At 45.4% G+C, this 27,011-nt stretch overlaps 1 protein-coding gene across 1 annotated transcript in view; it reads left to right on the top strand.

Annotated features, from left to right (window-relative positions):
* The window catches only part of CFAP77 (cilia and flagella associated protein 77), a 56,926-nt gene that overhangs the window by 15,523 nt on the left and 14,392 nt on the right, over window positions 1-27,011 (top strand). The window contains exons 2-3 of the mRNA XM_058853827.1: window positions 17,693-17,792; window positions 18,287-18,503. Of these exons, the coding sequence (XP_058709810.1) occupies window positions 17,693-17,792; window positions 18,287-18,503 (317 nt within the window). The remainder of the gene's footprint in view (window positions 1-17,692; window positions 17,793-18,286; window positions 18,504-27,011) is intronic.

Here is a 27,011-nt window from a genome sequence, read left to right as displayed (position 1 = left end):
AAAACCACAAATTGGCTGTGTAGAAAGAATGTTGCTGGCAGGTTTCTTCTCAAACCTGGAAGTTTTGTACCCAAACCCATTCTGGAGTAGCAGCTTCCAAAATCAGGGCTCTATTATACCCCAGTGACTATGGCCAAGAGCACCAAAGTCATCCTGACTTTGCAATAACAATGTCCTGAAGAGGGCAATTGAGCAAAAACCTCCCCAAACAATTATAATTTCTGCTAATCCCTCCATGTGGCAGGAAAGGGGAGGACAGCATTAAAAACTGCTGCTCCAGCTGCCTGCTCCAGAAAGAAATGAAGGAAAAATAATACAGAAATTCCTGTTGACATATCTGAGACCCATTAGCAGAGGCATGTGGTGAACTTGATAAAGGCACCTTTGGCTCTGCCATTTTGCCCTTCTGGGAATCTAAAACAATCTTTCACCAACCTTAAATTCAAATCAGCTTTATAATTGATCAGCACCACTTGGATATATCTATTTTTACATATATATTATATCAATGTAATTTTCAGGCTTACCAATACAGTGTCTGCTTTCTCACAATAGCTGGATAAAGCATATTTTTAAATACATGCTGATGCAGGTACATTTGCAATAGAAGCAGGACAGTTATTTCAGCTTTGCAAATTCATTCCAAGTGAACACATAGGATCTTGGGGGAAAAAAAATAAAATCTATATATTAGAAACATTTAATTGACCACTTGATGTTATCCCAGTCCCACTGTGTTGAATCCTGAATGGTAAAACTTAACATGACTTTTTTTTTTTTAATTATCCTCCTGCTCTTGCATATATACAAGCTATGTGCTCTAATGCAAGACTCATACATTTGTCTTAGTAATTTATCTCATTTCCTTTGGAATGGTGTCCCTCAGTGGCTCAGAGAAAGTGGAGCGGTTGTTTTAATAGATTTGAGTTTTATCTGCCTCTCTATTTGCAGCAGGGCATAATAATAATAAATTATGATACTAATAAGTAGGTTGTGCAGAATGGACTACAGTGGTACCACTTCCCTCCCCCTCCAAAAAAGTAATTTATGGGTACATTCTTGTGACTTTAGCGGTGTAATAAATTATCAGGGTTCGTTTTTCCATCCAATTTGAGGCAGTGCAGCTGTGTTTTGCAAGCAATAAACTCTCTTGTTGTATTTCTTAGCTAAGCACTGAAAAACACAGTGTGATTTTTTTTCCCTCCCTTCCCAATTATTGTTGCAACGCCTGGTAGCTTCTCTGTAGTTAAGGGTTTGCCAGCACTTCTATTATAAACCTCAATTTTCAGGGGCCTATAACTTTGCTCTTTTAAATCATAGAGGGGTAGAACTTGGTGTACATCTCTGTCAGCCATGAGGTTTTTTCACAGAGAAAAAGGCAAAATTTTTAAGGAGTCCAGACCTCAGAATCTGAGCCATGTGTGGAAGTCAGAGACACATGGGTGTGAATAGCTGGTAATGCTTGGATACCCCTTCAGCTCCTGAAAAGCCTAGGATCCCTCTTATTTTGGGCACATCCTGGGGCAATATTTGGATCCTAATTACATTTCTGACAATGTACAAGAAGGGTAACACCATGTGCCACTTTACTGCTGGAGGTTTGGGGATCAAGGACGAGTCAGCCACTTGCAGGAGCTGCCTCCTTAAAGGTGATGCCCTACTGTTGAGTGCTGGCCCAGGGCTGAGGATGCTGAAAATACAGAGGGAGTAAAAGAAACTGCAGCAGTTCACCCTTCCCAAGCAGCCTTGTGCAGCCTCAGCCAACTGTATTGACCAAAATATTGTCAGAGGGTCTCTGGATTCAAGGAGAGGTTAAGAGTCTGTGTGAGCCTGGTTCCCATTCCCATTCCTGCCCTCTTTGCATTCAGCCTGACACAATCAAGGGTCAGAGAAGGAAGGAAGAAAATGAGAATATACAGCACCAACACCAGAACTGCACAACTCTGCAGCAACCTCAGAGACCTGTGCTGAGAACAGCAGTGTGTGTCCAGCTCTGCCAGGGAATGGTGCTTTCCTTCCCCCTCTGCAAAACCTGACTGGATGGGGGAAAAATCCACCTGATTTTCTAACACTGCTTTGTCCAGGTGCAGTTATGCCCTGCATGCCCCCCACAGCCTCTGCTCCGCATTAGGGAGCCAAATACCTTCTAACACAAGGGAATAAAAATGATTTTGGGTTTCCAGGGTGCTCTTAGAGGGGACAGCATGGCAGGGAAGGAGCATCTCTGAGCCCCTTTGTGCAGGCTGCTCTTCCAGCTGCTCATCTAAGGCTGCACAGCTCTGCCAGACTAATGCTGCTGCTAAAGCTGCCTCCTACGTGATCAGCAATTAAGCTGTGAAGTCAGCCCCTTAATATTATGTTAACATAGTTCAGTATATTAAATGGAAAACAAGTCATAATTTTTAAAGGTACCTCGGCTTACTGAGTTTAAATGAAGGCAGCAGTAGGACTATCACAGCCATATGCAAATCACCTGCATTTTAAAGCTAACAATAGATTTTGCTTTATTGTTTTGGCATTTAACGAGTGGGAAAATAATAAATTAAGCCACATGGGGAATCCCTGGTGCTTTTACAAACTGAAGCAGTGCCCATTTGGAGAAAGAACATTCCCCATTTTTCTCCCTAGCATTTCTCTTAACCCACCACCTTATTAAAGCTTATAGGGCAAAATTCTCTTCTCATATTCCTCTGGCAGCTCTTAGTCCACATTCAGCTCTCCCCACCTTCCCAGCTGTCTTTCATCCTGTCCACTATCTCTGCAGACAGGAAACAGAAGAAGAGTGAGGACCAGCTGGGCCACAGGGAGTCAGAAGAAAGATTTTGTCATAGTTTTAGGAGGGTTACAATAACTATTAGAGCACGGATGCTTTTTCTACTTGTTTTGATAAGGGATGCAGCTACCAGAGCAAGGTCCATGGGAGAGGCAGCTGCATCAGGCTCTGGTCAGCAGAGTAATGGATCCATGCAGGATCCCAAACAGGGCCTCTGCAGCTGCCTGGTGTGAAACCACCATGGCTCTGTGGAGCTGCACAGCCGAAGGAAGGAAGGGATTGAATGTTTAGCAAGATGACCTTTCTTGTCTGAAGCATTTTTAAACGTTTTTAGACTGCGTCACACAGGCGATGTGCAAAAAAAAAATTAATTTAAAAAAATCAAACAAACTGTATTTTCATTTTAACTCACCCAGTTCTTACTGATTAAAGCCCTGATTCTAAAGTCAGGCTCAGCCATGAGGGTCACAGAATTAAGGAATATCTCAGGGTGGAAGAGACCCATAAGATTGAATGGGCAGGTGTTGATCTTGCCAGCGGCAACATTTGGCTCTCTTATCAACAGTCAGACATGCAGCTGAAAGCAGATCATGTCATGATGCTTGCTCCTGAATGCCATCCTGGATATGTCTTCTCCAGGCCATGTTTTTACAAAGTCACCAAAAGGAAAATACAGCACTTGACTGCACCCACAACTCCTCTGTGTGAACAAGCACAGCCCTTCCTTGTGCAGAGCAGTTCAACACATTCAACACGTGCTTGTTTCCTGTGTTTTCTGTGAGAAGTATCAATTATGCACATCCAGGAACATCCCCTGCACCCGTATTCCCCCAGGAACCCTTCTACCAACACCAAAGGATGGAGCAGAAATCAGGAACCAAGGCAAACCAGCCAGCCTAAAGTGAACAAGGCTCTGCAACATTAACTGACAAGAGAAAACTGCCAGGCAGAGTGAAAATTTAAACAGGAACATAGAAAAAAAGAGAAGTTTGGGATGTGCCTGGGGATAATTCCTCAGCTCCCCTCTCATGGCTCTGTACAATCTCTTAGAAAAGCCCTTATGATCTTGCCACATGTGTCTGTTTTCTGTCAAATCTGCTGTTTGTCCTACTCAGTGCATTTCATCAGGGTGTGTAACATTTGCTCTCACATCCACTCAACATGGAGACATGGGAGGTAGAAGGTTTGTGCAGCCCTGTGAATATATGAAGCACTCCACAAGGATTATGGTTATTTTCATAATAATTCTCCACCTCTGCTTATGTTTAAAGTCAGGGATGTCTGGTGCTGAACCAGACAAGCAGAACACACACAAAAGCCCAATTAGCTCTGTATCACCAAAGCTCTTACAAACACTGATGCATTAATCATTGTAGAACTAAGAGATGAGCATTGGTCTCTGCTCAGTTCAGTCGGGTTTTAACTTGACTGATGCTGAGAGTTTCATGATGGATCTCATCCATTCATCTCCACTGTGCAGGAGAGGAAACAGACACAAAGGCAGAGCACGTCACTGGCCTCAGTCCATGAAGTGCTTTTCTAAAAACTGACAAAGTCCTGGCTCAGGAGCAAGCACAGCCTAGGCTCAGGTCCAGAGGAGCATCAATCCTCCATGCAATGCTTTCTGTTACCCCATTAGAAAATCTATATGTTGCTTTAAAACATGGAAAGTCTAAGTATGACATGAGAACAGACAGGGAAAGGCTAAACAGCAAAATAAGTGTTTGGTTCTGTAAGAGATGCACAAACACACAAAAAGCAGGCTGGCTCTAGGAAGAGCTTTTCAGATTACTTGAACATCTCTTAAAAAAATGGATTAAAACACAGATCCCCCCTATTATTTTTCAATAATGGAAGTGCAGCACAGAACAACTCACTAGTGCCACAAACTACTTTTTCATTCCTGTTTTTGTTTCATGCTTCAATATCTTCTTCCAGCTGCTCATGTCTCCTTTTCCTTCTCCTCACTTTGATCTATTAGTTTTCCCCAGAAATGGGGTTTATAAATCATTGTAATGCAGCCCTGGGAAAGACGGTGCTTAGTGCAGGGAGAAATACATTGCAGCTAACAGCCACGGCAGGGAGGAAAACTCTCACCTCGGAGAGGGGCTTTGGCGACAGGTTACGGATGGTGCTGGGTTATTTTATGGCTGCATTCCCACCATCAGGGGCAAGGCCACAGGGAGCGCTGCCTGAACCCCTCCACAATATTTCAAGCTTCCTTCTGCAGGCAAAAACAAACTGCCCAGGGGCTCGTGAGGGGAAAGGAAGAGAGGAAAAAATTGCTAAAAGAAGGGGAGGGGAGGCAAGACAGGTGGGGATGGATCGCTGGGTTACTGCTTTTGCACCATTGCATCTTTTTTTAAAAAAAATGAGATGTTTGTGTCTCTTGCACCCTGAAAAGATGCTAATTTCATGCAGGTCCCATCCATTGGCAGCAGTGGCAAGATCCAGCTCACCCAGGAACATTTCCCCACCCCTTTGTGCCAAGGCTTTTGTGTTCCCATTTTGTACTCGGGAAACTTTGTTGCTGGAGGGCCTCAGGACGAGGCTGAGCCCAATGTTGCTCCTTGCTGAAACTGAGGGGTTCCACAGGAGCCACCCCTCCAGTGCTGCCCCACTTTGATCCCCATGACAGCAAATGCAGATGCTATTTTTGATGTTCAAAAGTCTGTCTGTATTTGAAACCTAAGGACTGAGCTCCTCTCCCCAGTCAGGATTTTGAAAGTTTGTTATTGTTATCAAAAATATCATCTAGAATATGAAGCTGGGAGCAGTGCAAGGCTGGGCACCAGGTCACAGGGTGATCTCAAAACAGCCTTTCCAGGCCAAACTGGTGGAAGAAGGGCTCTTTTAGTGTTTGTGGCACAACACTGTGGCCAACCTGGATGAAGGTTGGAGCATCTTCCCAGCAAGGGGACATCCCCTGAGTCCCCTCCTGGGAGTAAGGGTTAGTTCTAAATACAGAAAACCCGACATCATCACACAGCCAGAGAGACAAACCTTCATCAGCAGAGGTTTCTGTACTTATCTCCTGCCCTGGAGTGCAGCATGGATTAGGGGAATCCATTGCCAGCCCTATTTAATTAGGGAGGAAATCATCATAACTTCCTAAGAGCAGCCACAGTCCCATGCAAGCCACAGGCACTTTGAAGCACTTGCTGTGTTTTTAGGATCACCAGCTCTTAATAAGACCACCCCAGGCAGACACACCATCCTTTAGTTCCGGAAGCACACAAAAGAGACACCATGCTGGAATCTTACCTCTATCTTTAACAAAGCATTACCCCCTCCTCACCCTCTTCCCCATAATTGCCTTGTTATTGTCATTGGTGCCATTGTTCATTGGCTCGGCCCTAGAGAGGCCCGAGGGAGCAGTTCTGCCTTAGCTAAACCAATATCTCCTGCAATAACCCCCTGCAGTTTCCCCTTTGCTATCCCATGTTGAATAAATCCTCCATCTCTGTTTGCTGAATGATCATAAAGATATGATTGAAGTTTCAGATTTACAGTTTCCTTCGAATCGAGGAGCAACTCCAATAATGCCAGAGCCTGTTTGCTGACTGTTTTCTGACAGGATATACAGAAAGGGAGATTTGTAAGAGCAAAAACAGGAATGCAGAGATTAGAGGCAGGTATTTTCTAGACATGCAGTGCACACACATGCAGTCACACAGAGGGGTTGGACTCACACACACACACCACCAGAGCATCCTCTGTCCAAGGATCTCGCTGTGGCTCCCAAGCACCCTGCCAGGCAGGGTGTGCACAAAATATTTCACTCTAACAGCAAATCTGTCTTGAGCAGCACACAAGGGAGCCACAAGAATTGGTTGCTGGGTAAAGAAGGATCCGAACTAAAGATCTGGCTCAGCTGCAATGAAAACTGAAGTGGTTGCTGAAGGCTGGCAGAGGGCTTTATGTTAAGGTGGTCCTCACTGTCAGCCTCAGGCTCCACATGCCATGAATTCCCTCAGAACTGTGTTCATGCAATCCTCTAGATGCCCAGATGCTCTTTGGGGAGTGCAGAGAAACCCTCTGCTTCCTATGGGAGAACATCCCAGATGTTTCCTCTGCTCAAAGCACCAACACCCAAAAGCACCCCACCAAAGGGGCACTGCACTGACAGAGAAAAGCAGCTGCCTCCTGAGGACACCAGCCTTGCACCTCCCTGCTGAGGCAACAGCTTCCCAGGAATCTGGTGCAGGACCCTGACCTTCAAGTTGGGATAATTATCACCTTCCCCAGTGCTGTTGTCTTGGCCTGGGTGTCCTCCTTTCCCTTCAGCCCATCCCAGCAGCATTTAGTGAGCCAGATCCAGTATACAGCTGGATCCTGGGAATTGCACAGCATGGGGCACATTGCTATTCAGATTCAGGTCAATATTAGTTTTTTAATGAATAAACCACCTCAAAGCTGCACTGAAAACAGATTGTGACTTTGGTGTCAAAAATCTGAACAGAGCATCCAAAACGCCTTCCCTCAGCCTTGTGGCCACAGCACATTTGCTTTTCCTTGATTCACAGCCATTTATGCTCATTCCCACTTCAACAAAAACCTATAAAACTCTTACAGTGTGATGCAGTCCTAAATTAAATGCACTTTAACATTGCTATATAACAAGGGAGTCTTTGCTCTTTTAAATTAATGCATGCAGCTGAGAAGGGGACCTTTCCTGGAAAATTTATTCTGCTTTATTTGGAGAAAACCCCACCTCGTTCCACCTTCTCTGAGAGCAAAGATGATTTTGTGTGTTATAATGAGGAATTTGTAATAATGAGAGCATTGTGTGTTCGAGTAACTACGAAGCCAACAACAGAAGACTTCTGTGAGCAGCAGTGTTTGTGTGATGTATGGTAATATTTTTCCTCAGTGCATTACAAAAGAAAAAAGGAAGATAAAAATATCTTCCATTTTCTCCCTAATTTGTAGTTTTCTGGTGTTAGCAAGGCTTATAAGACACATGCTCCCAATTAGCTGCTCCTCTTAATTTAAATGCTTCATAAATTATCTCCTGCGCTTGTGGATTATCACTTCATAATGCGAGTTAGCATTTAAATAAATAGCTGCGATGTAGGAAATTAGAGAGGTTTACAGGCTGAGGCAGCAGCATAATGAAGGAAAATACCACAGCAACTGAACAGGGGTTGGGAGAGATGTGATGAGGCAGAGATTGAGGTTTTTTTTTTTCCCCTTTTACCTTCTAGCAACCAAATTTGGACTGCAGCAGGGAAAATATGGGTCAGAACTCCAGCAGAGCAAGAGCCTTTTGTAATGGCTGAACATGAAGGGAACATGGAGAATCCTTAAGCACGTAAAACGTCTGATTTAGCAAATGTGATGCAATTAGGAAGTGACTTTTTCCAGCCAACTCGTGGTTGCCTCAGAAGGTTGCCCCTTTAAAAGCAATTGGGCTGCTCACGTATGTCATACCTGAGGGGTACCCAACCCCTTATGTTCTATAATTTAAAAAATAAATTAATAAAAAAAAAGAATTGGAGAGAAAAACAGCAGAACAAAGCAGAGCTGGAATTGTATTGAGAAAATTTGGTGGGTAAAGCAATGAGGGAGTCAGATGTAGAATTATGGGGAATTTTAGAGAAAGTGAAGAAAGTGAGCATTAATTTGTAAGCCACATAACTTTTGCTATGTTTTTAGTGCCATTAATAAGATCAACCTATATGGAATGAGAGTTTTTAAGCATTAGCAGCAGCTCCTCATTGCTAATTCAGCCCAGTTTCACAATTATTGTCCTAAATGTAGAAAATTATGAAGAGAGGGCAGGGAAAAACCTCATGACAGCTCCTTGGAGGATTAAGGCTCTCTCCAGTGCTTGCTGATCTTGCATTTGATGTCACTGCTGCTTTTTCTGCAGGAGAAAACTCTGGGCAGAAGTCAACCCTGTTTAACTGGCACTGAATTCCTCAAGAGCTAAAAACAGGCACCAGTGGGCTCAGGACCCTTTGGTATTTGCCTGGCAGAGCAAGGTTGGGCACTGCAGCTCTAGGAAGTTCAGCTATCACAGCTCCCTGCTTGCTCTCACACACAAAATGTCAAAATCCTGGATATTTTTTTCAAAACCACTGGAAAATCATAGAAGCCTTGACAGCCTTGACCAAAGTCCAGCCTTAGGCAGGAGTAAAGTTATTAGTTACCTTAGTTCCTGGAGAAAGCCTGACACATTAGGATTTCACAGCAGCTGGCTCTAAGTGTAAAGGGCAGGGTGTGATTTTGCTCCCTGGGCTTTGCAGTTACATTTCAGCAGGTTGAATACATTTTGCTGTAGGACAGAGCAAATTATTTGGGCAGGTTCTTGCATCAGCACAAGGCCCTCGGTGCTTAATGGGAGTTGTTCCCAACTGACAGCATGATTTCAGAGAGCGCTGTATTTAATATTCTTCGAGAGCGGGGGTCAAATTGTCTCATCATTTACATCCCTCCAATCCTGCTGATCCCAGGGGAACTGCTCTTCCTCTGAACCCGACAGGAATGAACATGGGCAACTGGACTGAAGTCTTCTGGAAGAAGATTTCTGCCTGGGCTCCTCAGGATTCAGGTAGAGCCTGCAGCTGCTGCTTCGAGACACATTTCACCCTGCAGAGAGTTCAAGTCAGCACAGCAGGGGCCTTGTTTCATCCTATAATTTTCTATTCCAACATGTAGTGTTTAGAAAGTGAAAAAGGGACTGATCCCACTCCAACCAACATCTGAAAGTTTACAGCTCTTCATCGCTCCACAAGTTTCCAGGTGCTAAAATAAAGGCTCTGGGGGCTGAACTGTACCTGTGCTCAGCCCAGAAGTGGCACTGTCCTCTGGGACATAATTGCATCTCTGTTATCACTTTGTCTTCTGAACCAGGCAGGAATGGCCACAGGTGCTCCTGAGCCTGATAAGCCTCAATTTCTCTGGACTACAAGCACACAGAAAGCAGCTCTTCTGTCCCAGCTGCAAGGGCTGCTCAGGTCTAAGAAAAACCTGGCAGAAGTCTTGAATTCTGAATGCAGGAAACAGGACTGGAAGCCCCAGGACTGGATTCCTTCAGGGAGATGATGCCACGTTTTTTTACAGAATCACCTTTTCTTCCTAAATGGCATTTTAAATAATAAAATTGGAAGCTGCCGCATATCTTTCCAACTGATCTACTAATCATATTTCTTCAAATTTTATATCCCTGACCCTTGTAAAGGGATTGCAAGGAAGGCATTTTTTAAGCTGCATTTTAAATAAGTCAATATGAAAGCTCAAAATTATTTAAAGCTTCTTAAATAGGATTACATTTGATTTCTTGTGGGAATAGTGGGGGATAGTCTAGTAAAGACGTTCTGTCCTGCTGAGGTTTTATTACATTAAAGAAACAGCATCCTTTTTTAACAGCAAAAACTTTATCTATTCTCTAATGAAAATGGAGATTATTCTGCACATGAGGTGGCTGAAGTTGGTAAGTTCCTGCATCTTTGATCAGAGATTAGAGTTTCTCCTTGAGTGAAAGCCAGGAGATTCCTGAACCAGAGATTCACCTGAATTTAACAAGTGTCTCCTCATCTAAAATATTTGAATTCTCTTCTAGGAGGCACCACAGTGTATTGACTTCAGACAAATTCTGCTGTGAATTAACAGCTAGCTCTCAAGGCAGCCAGTATCTCATTTGCAGCCAGGGATTTAATTTGGCCTAAGAATCAGAGGTCTGTGCTGCTGGGGAACTATTTTACTATATAGGAAATGTCATATCCAGTCTGCTCTGAAAGGCCCACTGTCAAATTCCCACTTGAATTCAACTCCTTTAATGTCAGTGGAACTTATATGAAGGCTATACTGGCAGCACTTAGCTTAGTATATTCTACTGAACCCAAATAAAAGCAAGGGAGTTAAATAAAAACTACCTCTATGTGGTTGGAGCAGCAGCAGGGAGTTACATGGTGTAAGCAGCAGCTTCACCTAGCTGAGTTGCTCTGGACATAATCTGGGCCAGCATCTGGCCTTGAGAATATAAAGGGATTTTTCTTGAAGTAGCAGATGGGGAGGTTCAAAGAACAGATATTAATAAAGATGAAACACAAAGAAAAGGTCATAACTGCTGAAAGGGGACAGAACCTTGGGAAAAAAAAGAAAATAACAATCCAAAAAAAAGGCTATTGTCCATTCTCTTTAACAATTAGAGAATGTTCTATTATTCTCAAGTAGCCCACACCCCTCTCAGCTAAACCTCAGTGTCCTCACTGAAGCCACTCATTGAGCATCAGCATTCCCTGGCAGAATTTGACTTCAGGCTTTGCAGCACAGCAAGTATCCCCAGGGCTGTATCCCCAGGGCTGTAGTTCTCTGGGAAATGACAACCCCACTACACTCTTTCCAGCTCCTCTCTGGCCCCTCTTTTCTCTGGGAAGTCAACAGCAAAGATAGTAAAATTGCTTTTTTTGGCAAGGTGCTGTGTGCTATTCTGCCCAAATTATACCCTGAGCTTCCAAAACTGCTGCCACATCAAAGAGTTGTTTTCCTGATTTTCCCACACTGATCTGTCCATCCATGCCTCCCATGTTCCCACTGATGTTGCTCGTAGGGAGAGCAAGGACTCAGAGAGGTCCTTTTCCATCCAGCTGCTCCAGGACCACCCCATGCTGTCCCAAACCTCCCTGCCATTGTCCCTGCATGTCCCCAAACCTATCCCAGGCTCATTCTGTCTCTTAGAGCCAAATAAATGATGGTTGTAGCTCAAGAAAAATCAGGCACAGGTAAGACCTCACCCAGCAGTAGCTGTAACCTGCACATTCATTTAACCTGAATAACCTGTCCCTGCTGCCAATGGCTTTGTCTTCTGACCACAGCCCACATTTCTTCATCAGGGCTGAGAGCAGGCAAGGGCTGATGTGAACTTCACAAGCTGTGACACCCTCTACAGAAACACATGTGCTTCTTTGACCTTCAGTGCTGGCACAAACACAGACAAATTTCTCTTAAAGTCAGGAACAGATTTAATAGAGCAGGAGAACACAGTTTTCAATATTTCCATCTCAATTATAGTCAAACACCTCGGTGAGTCCCAGCCTTTGGGGCTGTACCTGGGCTGGCTGCTCCCAGCCTGGAGACTGTCGGCAGAATCAGCTGAAATAGCACAACTGGGCAAGGTGTTGGTGATTTATCAATGCTGAACTAATTCATCCTGACACGGAGGCACTGAGGAGGAGCTCAGGGTCCAGCAGGTGCCCCCAAAGACCTGAGAGTTATACAGTGCCACACATTGACAGTGGCAGACCTGGGATCTGACTCCTTAGCAAAAAACATCATCAGTTTTTTGTTTTTTTTTTCTAAAGGCATTTTCAAACAGCAGAAGAAAGCAGTCTTGTTACAGAGAAAGGCAGTTTTAACAGCTGCAGTGCCCTACTGCTAAAATTGTCCCTCCAACAGCACATTATCTACTAACTCCATAAAGAGTGACTAATTCCCCCAGAATTTTGGGGGAAAGAGAATTTTTCAATGGAGAACTAGAAGGTGAATACACCCATGAAGACAAATGCAAGTATCGTGTACGCAAATACTTTCATATCTGCCTGGCCCTTTAAAACCAAAATGATAGAGTTCATTTGCATTTAGATCTCTTTGGCTCCCTCTTTTCATCTAAAGACAAATCCTCACAAAGGCTGCTTAATTAGACCAAATTAGATTTCCACCTAGTGGCTTGTCATTCATTAGAAAACGCTGTTCTTTTTTTCAGTTTTGGTAATTATAAGCTGGTCTCGCAGTGTTCACTTCAGGTTCAAAGTCTGACTTGCATTCATGATTTTGTGCAGATGAGAGGAAAATCATTCAGTCACATCAAGTCTACCCATTTTACAATTTGGATAAAGATCATCAACTGCAGTCTTTTATGTAATGGGGTATATTCTTTCTTAAGTCTTTAATGATTAATTGTAATAGCACATTTCGTGGCAATTTTCAAGACTAAAAGCTAAGTGCAAACAGTTGGAATGCACAGTGACTGTATCAGACAGTGGCTGCTTCCCTGGACTGGGGTTTCTGTGCAAGGTCGTGTGTGAGCCTTGCCTGTTGGAGTTCCAGCCCTGTTGGGAGCAAGAAAATGGCAAGGGGCAAGTGCCAGGGGTTGTGTAGGGAGAACCTGGGCTGGAAGTGCTGTCTGCCCCCTCTAACCCAGCGAGGGGGACACCTCTGCTGCCAGCCTTACACAAAATGCGGATTCTGGAGGGGAAAATCATTCAAATCCACACCCAACACTCAAAGGCTGGTGTTTAATAAGGCTGCAGCTCCCAGGGCAGGTCAGTCAGGGCCACAGGTTAGTGGAGATTGCATTTGTAGATGCACTCTGGGTTAGCAGTGTGGCTGCCCTGTCTGGAGTATTTGTAATGAAATGAGTTAAACTCACACCAAGATCCTTGAGCTTTGCCATTTCTGACTCCAAGGGCAGCAGTTTGCCCAACCATCACCCTTTTCTCTGGAAACAGAAAGATTCTTACACTGCTAGAGAAGACTAGGATGATTTGGTCTCACTCTCTTCTCTCCCCAGTCCAAATTCCGTTTCCTTTGCTGTCCTGCATGGGCACACTGATTTCCTGCCTCAGTTTCCCCTTTATTACAGAGTATTAATGCTCAGTGGCATGCTTTGAAGCTTAATAAATTCGGGACAGATATTGTGGTGGTCCATCAGGCAAAACTTCCTTTGGCTTTGACATTTAACGCTGATGAAAACCTTCGAAGACAACTGCCAACTTATTATTAATAATCTCCTTGGGAGTGGAAGTTACAAGCAGTTGGTGCCAGGCAGCCCAGCAGCCACCAGCCCCTGCTAGCATTTCTTCTTTACTGAGAAACCTACATTTTTCATGTGTGTTTTTAGAACAACATTCTTGGTTTTGTTTTCCCTTTTTTTCTTTTTTTGTTTTTTTTTGAGAGAAAGTTTTTCCTTCCACCTTTAAAAAAAAAAAAAATCTCATCAAATTTGCCTTTCTCAAAACACTGAACATTCCCTTTCTCATCTACCTAAACCTGATGTTGAGTTACTGTCCCCCAGAGGCTTTCAGTAGCTCAGTTCTGATGTATCCCTGCACTTTGTAGCTCACTGCCTTCTTAGAGTGTAATCAAACATCAAGCTAAGTAGCAAATAAATCTCCCGATCTCATAAGCTGCACAGCAAGATCATGTAAATGCAAATGAAGGGCTTGATTTCAAGCTGTCGCGGGGGGAAGGAGGGAAAAATGCTGGGCCTTGTCACTGCAATCACTTCACTCTGCAAGTGCAGTAAATCTGCAATAATAATAGTAATGGTAGCGTGACGGGAGGCTTTACTGTACAAGGGGGTGTAATGAAAAGGGAAACAGAAGGTGGGAAGGAGGCAGAGCCTGGCAGGCTGAAAATGGCACAGAGTTTGCAGGTGTCCACAGGGCAGAGCCAGAGAGGAGAGGATGGGGCAGCCCTGGCTGAGTTGGAGCACAGAGGATTCATGGATTTGCCCAGCACCCAGGGAAAGGCTGCAGAGGCAGGGATTAAAAATCCACATCTCTGTCTCTTTCTGTACGTCTCTGCATGGACACATCTCCCACCTCTCTCAGTCATCTTTAGGAAATGGATGCAATGTGTGTTGCTGGGCCATCAGCACAAGGGGATGGAAGTCTTGCAATAAGACCTGGAATCCTTAAAAATTTTTCACTTCCTTAAACCTTTGCAATGCCTCACCTCTAGAAACAGACCTCTTTGAGAGCCTTCCTCTTCCTTCACAGCAAACATTTTCCAACACTCAAATACATTTTCTGCATTTTCCAACACTCAAATACAGCCCAGGGCTGCACAGATCAGAAACTACCTGGCAAAGGCTGGGGATAAGTCAGTACACCCAACAGCACTCACAGCCAACCAAGGTATCCCCACTGATCAAACACCACCATGGGAGCATGGCACCCTCAAAACCCAGCCCAGACACACCTGGTTCAAACACAGAAGTTACCACATCCAAAAGGAAAGGATGTATCAGCCAAGCCCTTAAAGACAGTTTGAGAGAGCAAACAAAGCCTCAGTGCACATCCCTTGCAGCCCTGAGAGGTGTTGATCTCCACTGGGTGCTCTGGGAATGCTTCAGGAAAAGGTCTAGAGCTCTCTTTTCCAAAGTGGCTGGATAAACAGCATTTAGGATGCTGCATTTTCCTCACTGAGGCCGTAAAGGGAGAAAACTTGCAGAAGGTGCCCAGAGAAAATTAGGACCACCTGGGATGCAGAGAGAGACGGTTTTAATTAGAGCCAAGAGGTGGGAAATAAGGCAGAGAAATGACATCTTAATGAGGTTTAATGAAGTTGTCTGCTGATGGCCACAGCTGTCAGACAGATTGGTATTCCAGCCAAGCAGCTTTGTGACAGGCTAAACCTGAACACAGGGAATGGTGCTGGAATTGGGGGAGAAAGGGGGAAAAAAAAAGACCTTCTGCATCAACTTTGGCTCAATTTCCCCACTGCTTTATGACAGAGCACACCTATAATGCCCCAGGACAAACAAATTAAACCAGCCCATGAGCTAGAAACAGCATTTTGCTAATTCATGAACGAGAAAGGCTGTAATCTTGGATTACACTGAGCAATATTCATTCCTGCTATATCCTTCTCCTTTGCTTTTGTAGGTAAAAGATGTTGGCAGGCAACCAGAGTTCTCTGAGTTCATTGATTTTTCTTCAGGCACAGATTCTCTCCATGTTCAACATATTGGACCAGATTTTTTTTTTTTTTTAATTAATTATCCAGCACCTTCAGCATTATTTATTCAGTGCAAAGTGACTGTAAAATGCCACCTGATCATAAAAGGAAACAAGCATGCACTCTTTTTGTGATGGAGTAAACACCCAACCGTGTTAACTTCAGGTGCTCTGCAGAAGAGACTCTTTAAATCCCGTAATTTCTTCCATTCTACAGAATTTTGCACTCGAGGGTCTGGAAGCAGCTTTGCTGCAGGTTACAAACCTCTCTCCTTTCCTGCAGTTTCTGTGATTTTTCTCCCATCTGGCACACCTTTGCCACCATAGGAGATTTCTGACCTCACTTCCCTGATCCTTTACCAGAACATGATCCCAGGAAAACGCCTTTTCTCATGTTTCTGAGGAACATTACACCATTTCCCTTGTCCATCAGTGACAACTAATCTAAAAATAGCTGTAAATATAGGAGGAACAGATTAGCAATGAAAGCTGCTTTATCATCTCTGGCAGCGCTTCTCACGCGCTCTCGGCACACAGAGTGCAGATGTGTTTTGTCACTGCCTGGTGGCACCACAGCCATGGTGGCACTAAAACCCCACTCAGGCCCCTCGTGCTCAGTGCTGGACAGGGACAGTCCCTGCTGTGCTCCAGGCTCACAGGAGGCAGGTGGGGAAATGCAGCCGTGGTTTCATCACGTCTCCTGGTTTTCAGAAAAAGCTCTTTGCAACAAAGGATCTGTAGTTTCATATGGGGCAGGTCCATAAAGCTCATTTGCTGGTGAACTTGAGCTCCTGAGAGCCATGGAAATGCCACACCTCCTTTAGAGCTTCACAGGTGTAAAAGTCTGAGGAATTACAAGCACATTTTAGAGACCTGAATACAGAGGCCTCTGGAAAGGTGCCTGTTCTGGACAGATGTTATTAACTCTCACTCTCCAGGCAAAACGGGCTCAGTGAGAGTTCTGCCTGAGCTGAGGGTGGTGCAGAAAAGCACACTGGAAAGCAGCCACCATGCTGGCAGTGTACAGGGGAGCCATGGCTGCTCTGGGGCCCTGGCAAGGGCTTGCACAGTGCTGACAGGGAGTAAAAGGAAAATTTTGGTGTGGACAATGCCCCTGCTCAAGCAGCTCCAGTGAGCTGGGTCCCTTATCAACCTGTAGAGCCTCAGCCTGCTGTGGTGGCAAGCTGGAGGTGGTTCATTTGCAGTTTCTTTTTCACTGTGTCTCTGCAGAAAGGGCTGCAGATTCAGTGGTTCCTGACCCAGTGTTCACTCTGCAGAGTGATAATGGCCATCTCAATGTCAGTGTTTGGTGGTTCACCCATAAGAAGCACCAGTGGTATTTCAGCACTTTGATTCTCCCAGCAAGACCTGCCTACACCTACAACGTCCCAGCTCTTCTAACACCCTTCCCATGGAAAATAGCCTGTCCCAAAGCATCCACATCCTGCCCTCAGGGCTCCTGGGGACTCTGCTCCAGCTTTCCCTGTGCCAGGCTCTCCCCCCTTCCCTCCTCTGCTGCCTCCCTCTCAAGCAGCAATGAGGTTCCAAGACACACATCCTGCAGTGACTTCACCATGGAGATGGGAAGGTGGAGACAAAGGAGTGAGGGGAGGTCAGTTAATCCCACAGACACCACCAGGCTAGGGCACACATGAGCTGGGGAAGAGTTCATTTGAAAACTAAATAGAAACGATGATATTGAGCTGAAGTTCTTTTCTGTGCTATAAACCCCAGGTTCTGCTCTCCCTTCTTCATTCCCCCTTATCCTCCTCCTGCAGCATGCCTTGTGTCTTGATTATTCCCAGGCAGAAGCAGTCATGTGATTGTGCCTGGGGAAGTTTATGTCAGTTTTCCAGGAGGATGCATAACTTGGAAATGAAATAACTCAAAGTAAAATTAAGACTAGCTGCTGTCTCCCCAGCAGACACCACAGCTGGGCATCCCCACCAAAGGAGAGATTAACCTAACAAGAAGATTTCAAGTCCATATCTATTGAATCAGGATCCCTATTTCCAGCAAGGCTAGGTCTCTGTAAAACTCAAAACCAAACTTGTGTGAAATTCAGCATCCTTTAGGTTTCAGCTCCTTTTTGCACTGTGGCACATACTTATGCAGTGGGATTCAAGCCCCTGCCAAATGGACACTCCTGGTACTTGTGGCCATGTTCTGTTACAAACGTCTCTTTTCAGGGGCTTTATCTTACCTTGATGCTTCTCTATTCCCTTTTCTGCAGCCAGAACTGGGGAAGCCGATGAGAAACTGCTACTCCCTTCCAGGGCCTGATTTTACCTATGGGATGTACATGCACAGGAGAGATGGAGGAGTCCCTGAAGGTAGGACACTGCCCCTAAAACACAGACCTGTAACAAAGTCCTAATGCTAGTAGGAAGTCTCCTCTTCTTCCCACAGCTCTTCAATACTTCTCATCAAGCTGGAAGTGCAGAACTCCCAACATTTACCTACTTTCATTAATATCACCCCAATTGCTTGGTGACCAGTGAAGATTCTGTCACATAGGAAACTTTCAGAGGCTCACACAGGCAGGGAGGGTGCACCTGGGCAGTCATAACTTTGTCAGGGATCCTGCTTTGTGCTCTCAGGGACAATTTCCCTGTCAAACCAGACATCCTGAGCAAGCCAGGGAGGAGGGTGAGAAGACATCCAATTCAGATGGGATATGGGATGCAGTGGGACAGGTTATGAAGCTGACAAAAGGAGCCTTAGCTGCACAAGACCCCCATGCACGGTGCACACACTTCAATCTGCTTTCCCAAACAGGAGCTAACTGAGATGCCTCATCTTCTTCTCTATTTCCTTCCATCTCCAGCCATAGGCCACTGGGATTCAGTGAAGGCCAAGCCTCATAAAAGGGTCATGCCCCGAGACTTTGTGACCATGGGCCGTAAGGCTGTGGATGAAGGCTGCACCACAGCCCGTGAGTTTGCTCTGTACTACAAGTTCATGAACATCCGCTGCAAAGATAAGGAGATCCTCAGATATGGCTGCAAGGTCCCTCCAGACATGACTTTTGGCAGGCCACCACGGTAAGGGGGAAGATTTGGGCCCTCCTCAGAATGAAATTATCCCTTCCTACCCTCACACCTACATCTCTCCCCAGTCTCAGCTAGCACAGGCCTCAAAACAGAAGCGTCCTGAACCTGGATGTGCTGAGTCACAGCATCACATCTGTGTAGGATGACACTTCTGTCAGATAATCAACTACCTGAATCTCACATACATGCCACAACACAGCCTCATTTCACCTGTGGTATTAAGGGCTTGAGGCCTCTTAAAAATATCTTCAATGCCAACCCTTTAACCTAAAGGAATATGAAGAGCTGTCAGAAAAAAATTTGCATCCCAGGGTCAGAAAATCAGAGCAACAGCATTTCTACCTGTCTGCACTGGTTGAAATTCTCTTGTGGAGTTAAAGATCAGTTCAGTTTCTTTATCCTACTCTCTCCTACATAGTTCACTGCCCTGCATTGGGCAGAAATTGGGAGCAGGATAGAGGCAGAGAAGCTTCTCCCTGTCCATGCAACTCCAGCACAAACCAGTGCTCAAAGCTTCTGAAAGTCCTGCTACTGCTGGAGCCCAGGGAGGTTTCTTGCTCTGTGCAGGTCTGGACCAGACATTAGATTTTATTTTAAGAGCTAGATAATAATCACTACCAGAAAAATAACAGCTACAAATTCTAGAGAAAAGACATGATGAACGGCACCATGTATTTTACGTGATAGTAAATGGGCTTTGCATATGCAAATTGAATGGATTTTAAAATGGTATTTAATGACAATTTTCGTAGCAGACATTAACATTAATTGCATCAAAATGAAAATGTAGCATTAGCTTGCTGTTAGCTGCAAATGCCCCAGCTATAAAGCTTTATCTTTATCAGTATCAGCCCTCACCAATGTGACAGGGCTGCTCTGCAAATTGCAGGCAAAAGGGCTTTTATGTTGCAAAAGTATCCCCCAATGAAGGCCAAAATCAACATCAATTTTGCTTTATTTCTTCATAAACGGAGGTTAAATGTCTCCCTGTAAGAAGCCCAGGCATGCTTCAGAAGTTTTAAGGAAAATCTGCAGACCCCACAACGGCAGAAGTAGTGAGAAAGGGCTTTTAATTGAAAGTTATTATTGTACAACTTGCCTGCTCCTTAATAGCTACCTTTTATGCAGACTGATTGTATTTATCCCTTTATTTTAAAAGCACGTTATAGATAAAACTGAATTACTGGGGTTATCAAGGAATTGCTACAGTAATTTCAGTAAAAGTGGGAGTTTAACACACTTTTTCTATGACTGGTAAGTTAAAGAGACCAGTTTTGGTGAACATTCGCAGGACAAGCTGGTCCCTGGTCACAGCTCAGCAGGTTCAGCCAGACCCATCTTCCTAAAAATGACCTGGCTGTCAATGGATTTCAGCTGGGTTTGGACTCTAAGCCCTGTTTGACTGTGATCTCATTGCTTATACCTGGGAAGGGGCTCCCAGGTGAGGCAAATGTTTGTCTGAGGGCAGAAAAAAACAGTGGCAAATGGACTTTTTTCACAACTCCAAGCACTTAATGTCTTTTAGAAATAACAGGTCTGGTCAATATCTCAGGTTCAGTGAAGTTTTTCAGCATGAACAGCACCTGCCTGTCATCCCCCAGCACAGACAGTGTGGCAGAGGAGGCCAGAGAGCAAAGGTGCTTTCCCATGGCACTGGAAGCAGCTGGAGACACCCTGCCTGATGATGGGGTGCTCTGGGACAGCCCAGAACCCCAGTGCAGACCCTATTGCAGCTTTCTGCACAGTGGGAACTGCAGCTGGTGCCATCCCACAGCCTCAGCCCTGGGCTGCTTCCCTGGGAACCCAAATACCTCAGCAGCTGTCACAGAAACGTGGCTGGGTCAGTGGGCAATGGGCAAGGGGCTTCTAGAGCTCTGGCAATTCATCTCCAGCCCCTCTGCAGGCCCTGGCCTGTGCTGCTAAAGGCTTGTGTCTCCTGGAGACACCAGGGTCAGGAGCTCTCCCTAGGCTCACAGGCTGGAGATCTCCATCACCCCAAAAAGAAACAAAAAACCCAAAGCTGTGGTTGCTATTAGTGCCTTGTTAATCACTGCCTGGCCCTGCTGCTGCTCTAGCTCAGATCACCTGTGCCTCTTTCTGTTCACAGTCTGTGCATTTCATCAGGCAGCCTCAGACACTGCAGCAAGTCTGAGCTTTCTGAAGCTTTGAGGCCTCTTTCCTTTCTTTTCCTGGGATATTTACCTTCAAAGGTCACCCATACCCCTCTATAATTCCCCCTGGGCACTTTGCAGGGGAGAGAAGCAGCGCTGCTTTTTGCTGATTCCTCCCCATTCTCTCCCTCCCTTTTCCCAGAGTAATGTTTGCTACGAATCATGTGGCCAGCTTTGTTGTGAGAGTCATAAAAAGGACATTTTTCATCTCTCCTTTTTCCTGCTCTCGCTCCCTTCTCTCTCTCAGTACCAGACAGAGATTTATTCCTTCCCTGATGCCTGTGGCATTCGGAGCTGGGTGGGGTCAGGGGAGGCACTGATGGGACATAACAGATAATGCAGTTGTTCCTCAGGGGCTTATCCAGCTCCGGAGCCGATCTATCAGCAGGCAGTGCTCGTGCCAAGGTCAGCAGTAACGAGGATGTGGTGGGGTCCCAGCCTCCCCCCTGGGGCACCCTCTAGCAGGGCTCCCCCAGTTCCTGCTCCAGCTCCTGAGCTCTACAAGAGCTGCCTTGTGCAACCACACTTTGCAGGAGAGGACACGTCCCACTGAGTGCAGGTGCTGGGCTAACAGCACACAGGCTCAGTGTGACCTCTCCCAGCCCTCCTCCCCACCACACACAGGCTCATCATCTTCCAAGGAAAATTCCCATCTTTGGCAGTCCCCTCCAGGAGCTAAACCCCATCCACATGCTCTGTGCATGACACATTACAGACCTGCTGAGGGGTGCTGTCCTCACAGGTTTCTCATTCAAAATAACCCCACAGGTCTATCCAGCCCCCATACTCTGCAATAATTGCTTTACAAGGTGGAGGCTGGAGAGCACTGAGTGGGCTTGGGTTTGATGATAATGGAGACCTAAAGGCACAGAGGGTCTGGGAAGACCTTCAGGATCTTCACTGGCATCACTCCAGCCTGCTATTCAAGGTGCATTTGGAAACCTTAATAGGTGTCCAGGCCTACATTTATCCTCTTTTTCTGACTGAGCTTCATTGTGCACTGAAATCAGCCAAGATTAAGGGATCATTTTTGGAACAAGAAATGAACACAAGGACATGGATGCTATCTACAGCTAGATTTTAGATGCTATTGATCTGTGCAAGGTCACACAAGGAGTCTGAAGCCAGAACACTCCAACACACAGTTGGTACCCTGAGCACCAGTTCTGTCCCCAGGAGTGAGCAGAGAGCAGAGTGCACCCTCAGCATGGACACACTGCCCAGCACTGCCAGGGCTGCTTGGAGAGAAAAGCTTCCAGTCACCTCTTGGTAATCATCCTAATTCTGCCTGCTACGCCCCAGAACCTATTCCTGGACACAAGGACTACACAGACGTGCCATCCTCTGCCATCCTGCACCTGTACCTGCTCCAAGCCCTGCATGGCCATAACCCTGCCTCCCACGGGCTGCCATGCACTTGGCAGTTGGCCTGGAGGTTGGGCTGACCTTGGGTGTGCTGGCAGGATTTCCCTGGCACTCTGTCATCCCCAGGGCTCCTGCTGGGTCCCCCCACTGCTGCCTTCACTTCAACTGTCCCTTTCCTGAATTTTACAGCCCATTTTCCTTCTGTCTTCATCTCCTGCCTCCAGTCCACCTCCTATTCTCTAAAACTGCTCTCAAGCCTTTGGCAGCTGTTTTTTATCACGTTCCTGCGGCAAACTCACCTCTCCAAAGCGTTTGGTCACTACAATCTTTCTTCAAATCGTTACACTTGGCCAAGGGCATCAGTTAGCCAGTACCTCCTCTTTAATTGGTATCATTTGCAATCATCCCAATCACCTTCCCTGAGCAGGGCAATTTCTGTGCTTGTGCTCTGCTTAGCAAGTGACCTTTCCACCCAAAGCGTCTGTGCTGTTTGCACACAGCCAGAACAAAGTTTAGAAACCTGCCCAAGAGGTACTGAGATATTTCCACTAACAGGTTTATTTTTGAGATACTTAAAGAACATTTCAGGTGATTAATATATGGCTGTGGAAAGAAAGCTAATCTAGATGTAGACCAACTGCAAAGATGTCAAAGAAATAATGTTGAAGAGCAGAGGGTGTTACTGGAAAGAATTCACCAGGAAAAGCTGGACAGGCAATAAAATTGAATATTACGGCAAGTCTGCATCTGACCCATGATCACTGGAAGCCAAAGAGAGTGTAAAGCCACCAAAATCCTAAAGATTAAGACAAAAAATAAAGGTTTACAGAAAAAAAAAAAACAACAACAACCACTGAGGACTAACAAAACAGATTGTAAAAATATAACACAGTGACTGGAATCACTGTCAGGCTCATGGTGACAGAGAAACGCAACCAAGTTAAAAAATACAGGACTCCCATCAGCTTGGATAATTACATATCCTATCCAATTCCACAGTGAAAGGCACTTTGTGCCTCTGCCACCATTCTCACACTGCTAAGATAAGAATTTCTATTTCAAGAGTAGTTTTCTTCTCCTGGAAACATTCCAGGCTGGGTATGTGGTCGCATCGCTAGCACAGAGCTCCCAGCCTGTCCGCCTGCACCGCACCCCGGCGGCTGCAGCATCTGCTTGGGCAGAAGGACCTGTTACGCCCTTCAAAAAAATCCTGAGTGCACCATGAAGATACTGATTCCCCTCCAGAGCAGTTATTTGCTTGCTGTAAGAGTTTCTGACTGCTTCAGGCTGATGGCTTAAGAGAAAATAAACAGCCAAGTCATGGTTTGGCATAAGGTTCAGGTCCTGTGCATCAGCCACAGAGCTGGGAAAAAAAGATCTGAAGGACAGACTTAGATCTCTTTTACCAATTGGTTTACATTGAATAGAAAAGTAATTTACTCTCAACAAAGACTGGCTGTTGTCTGTGGGTTTATGTCCATTGAATACAGCTGGCTGAAAAATTTCTTCCAAAATTTTACCATCTAGAGCTACTCCACTTGTGAGCGGAGCTTTTTCTTTACCAACTTTTGCTTTTTCAGCCTGTGCAATAAAAACATGGGTTGGGGGGAATAACCACACTATCCCTTCTGTGAAAACAAAGCTTTTCAGCCCTCATCAACATATTTTCCTTTCAAACAAAGTCATGTTCCCACCCAGCCAGAGAGATTCAAGAATGGGATGGAGGTCAAGGGGAAGACCTCATGCTTTGATTTCTTTTGCTCAGCATTGGAGGGGTTTTTCCTTGCTTTTTCACTCGTTGAGATGTTTTGCATTTGTTGATGGCTGCAGACTGAGCACTGTTCACTCTCAGCCACAGATCTGGACCTCCAGGCAAAACAGCTCTGTCCCAGAATCACGTCTCACCTGAATTTCTCAGAGAATAGCAGCAAATAACAGTAGACAAATGTGTTGAAGACAAACCTGAATAATCTTCAATTAAGTCAGCCAAAGGGCATCTCCAACCCTAAAATCAATGCTAGCACACAAATTCCAGCTTGTCAAGCCAGTTATTTAATGGGTAAGAGCTGGCCTGGTGTCTTCACTGCAAGACACACGTTTCCATATGTGCTTTTAGGACCAGTGCAAACATTTCACTCAGCCTGGGAGGGAATAGTAAAGCAAATTGGTGCTCTTGTAACCATGTGTACTCCTAAGTACAGCTATGAGCATCTGATAAATCTTTTAAAGTGCATGTTTACAATGGATTTTATTCTTTTTACTGTTCTATACATATGAGTCCTCTGAGCAAAATAACAGATCCTCTGACACTTAGAAGAAGTCACTGCTTCATTGGCTGCCCACAGTGAAATAATTTATATTGTTATTTCCTCAGCCAAATCATAAGGTTTATAAAGAAACTTCAGAAATTCACTGTAATTAGTGCTTTGGAGGCACAGATCCTGCAGCTGCCACACAGGTGGAAGACCCACTATTGCAACTGAGAGTTTTGCCAGCCCAAAGACTACAAAAAAAATTGGTCCCCGAGTGTTTTCTACCATTTTTTCTCTTGTTATTTTCTTCAATAGTTAATGGAAAGTGAGGACAAGTGGAGATCATTTAAAAATTATCTTTTGGGCCTCTCCATGGGTTTATTTCCAGGACCTATTTAGAGAAGCATAAAGCTGTAAGGGGCCTATAACTTTACTGTATATTCCACAAGATGCTGAGGAAAAAACGAGGAGCCTTTGGACACACACCCAGCTCATTTTACCAGGTCTCCCTCTCCTCACAAACACACCCACACACGTGCATGCAGGGATTTCCAGCCCCTAATTGAATTCACCCTTGTGAAAGCCTTAACAAATTGTAAGTGACCTTTTATACGAATTTCAAAGTCAAGGCTTCACCACTAACTGCACATCCCTCCTCTGCCATTCACTGTTATGCAAAACCCACAAACAATTAAAAGAAATAATGAAGAGCCCAGCGGCCCTCTTTCCTAATTAGCTGCAGGAGGCAGTGCTGGGGAGTGTGGTTAAGTGCTTCAATTAGCTCGGCCCTCCTCGCAGCCCTTGTTAGAAGAGACAAGTCCAAGGGCCAAAGGGGAACAATTAATGCGAGGCAGAGCCCGGCGGTTTGCGGGGGATGCCGGGGCTGTGCCGGCTCTCACACAAGGGCCAGAGCTGTAATCATACCCCAGCCTCCTGCTGGGCTACACACAGCCAAATTAACGGGAGATGGATTGCTACCTGCAGCCCATCCGGAACCACGGAGGAAGGCAGGCAATGCAGCGCTGCAAGGGAGCTGTAATCAGAATTTTCCTGTTCTCTCAGCCCCCCTTTCAGGGCAGAGGGAGCTGAGCAGTGATGCCTCGCTGCTGCCTGCATTGGGGGTACCCCAAACAGAATCACAGACACTGGCTTGGGCTTTATTTGCTGAAGTTAATACCGGTGGTAGCTGCCCCAAGGAGCCCCACGCTCCAGAGGTACTGGAGACTAAACTGTTCCCCAATAAGAAACAGGTTGGACTCGATCTTGAAGGTATTTTCCAGCCCTAATGGTTCTGTAAGAAACCAACCTGAGCTGGTGGGAACTGGTTCTGCTGGGCTGACCATGGGGAGATTCCGTATGGACACTTGCAGCACAGAACAAATCCTTGCCAGCATGAAGACATAAGTAAAGAATGTAACAGTGGTGCCCTGCCCCTGGAGCTGTGTCCCCTGGGGTCTGAAGGCCCCACAGACAGATCTGACTGTGCAGCAAAAGCACATCTTAGGTAGAAGGACAGCAGCAAGGACTAAACCCCCAGAAACCTCATTAACCTTTCAAGGAAAGGTTAAAGTTTCAGTGTAGACCGTGGTGTAGCAATACAACTTTAGTGTCACAGGCATGGACAAATTCATCTTGTGATGGATCTGTTGCATAAGCAGCCATGCAGGGCCAGATCCTGGTGCCTGGAGCTGCCCCTGGCATCGGGGCAGGGTTCTGGGCAGAGCCCCAAGAGCCACTGCCTGCACCTGTCCTCTGCTCCCAGCCCCTGCCCATCCTGCCCTGGCTGCAGAGCCACACACAAACCCCACAGGCTGAGGTCTGCACTAAAATATTTACGTGCTTTTGAATTATACAAGGGGAAAAAAAAAAAAAAAAAGCACTTGCAGGTCAAATTTTTACCCTTTTGCAATACAACTTAGCAATCAAATTGATTGCACCTTTCAAGCTGGTGTAAATCCTCTTCCTGAGCAAAGTCCTTTGTACCCACTTTTGCCAAGTACCTTTTTTTGCAGCTGATATATAAACCTTTGAAAATAAGTTTGAGGGGAGACTGACAACCTTGAAACCTCAAGAGCAGCATGGCATTGACGGGCACGGCTCCCTGAGCTGAGTATTATAGATAGATTTTAATTTCATTTTAACAAAATAGCTGTCTCCAGTGGAAGAAGCATCAAGAGCTAAATGAGGACCCGTCTTGAGCTGAATCACGTTGAACAGACCTCGGCACTGTCATTGATTTTCTGGGAAGAAAAAAAATGCCTCTGGCTACTAAACCAAATTAGTAGTCACTGATGACCAATTATTTTGCCCCACTGTGAACGGGGAGGCGTACTAAAATTCCAGTTTGTCAGACCCAAGGCTCTCTTCTGAAACACCTTTCAACAAGCGTGTACCAAAAATCTCTCAGATGGTTCTGACGCCTTCCTGTTTTCGGCAACTTCTCCTTCTCCAAAGTTTTAATGAGCTGCTGCTCTGAGGAGGGCCTGCCACAAAGTGAGCCCTTCCCTGCACTGTGGAGCACAATTTGGCATTGGCACAAATCACAGCTGTCAGGATTTATACACACATACACAAAAAAGTGTCAGCCTAATGTTTGCAAATTATAATTACCATTTCTCGTGCATGTCCCTGGTGCCTTCATTTTAGATAAATCCCAGCTCTGAGGTATCAGCTGCAAAGCACTGAAGGCTCATATTGAATGGAATAGATTT

This window comes from Poecile atricapillus, chromosome 20 (assembly GCF_030490865.1).
Source record: "Poecile atricapillus isolate bPoeAtr1 chromosome 20, bPoeAtr1.hap1, whole genome shotgun sequence".
Classification (NCBI taxonomy): domain Eukaryota; kingdom Metazoa; phylum Chordata; class Aves; order Passeriformes; family Paridae; genus Poecile; species Poecile atricapillus.
The sequence above is the reverse complement of the archived record's forward strand: the minus strand, read 5'-3'. Positions and strand labels throughout refer to the sequence as shown.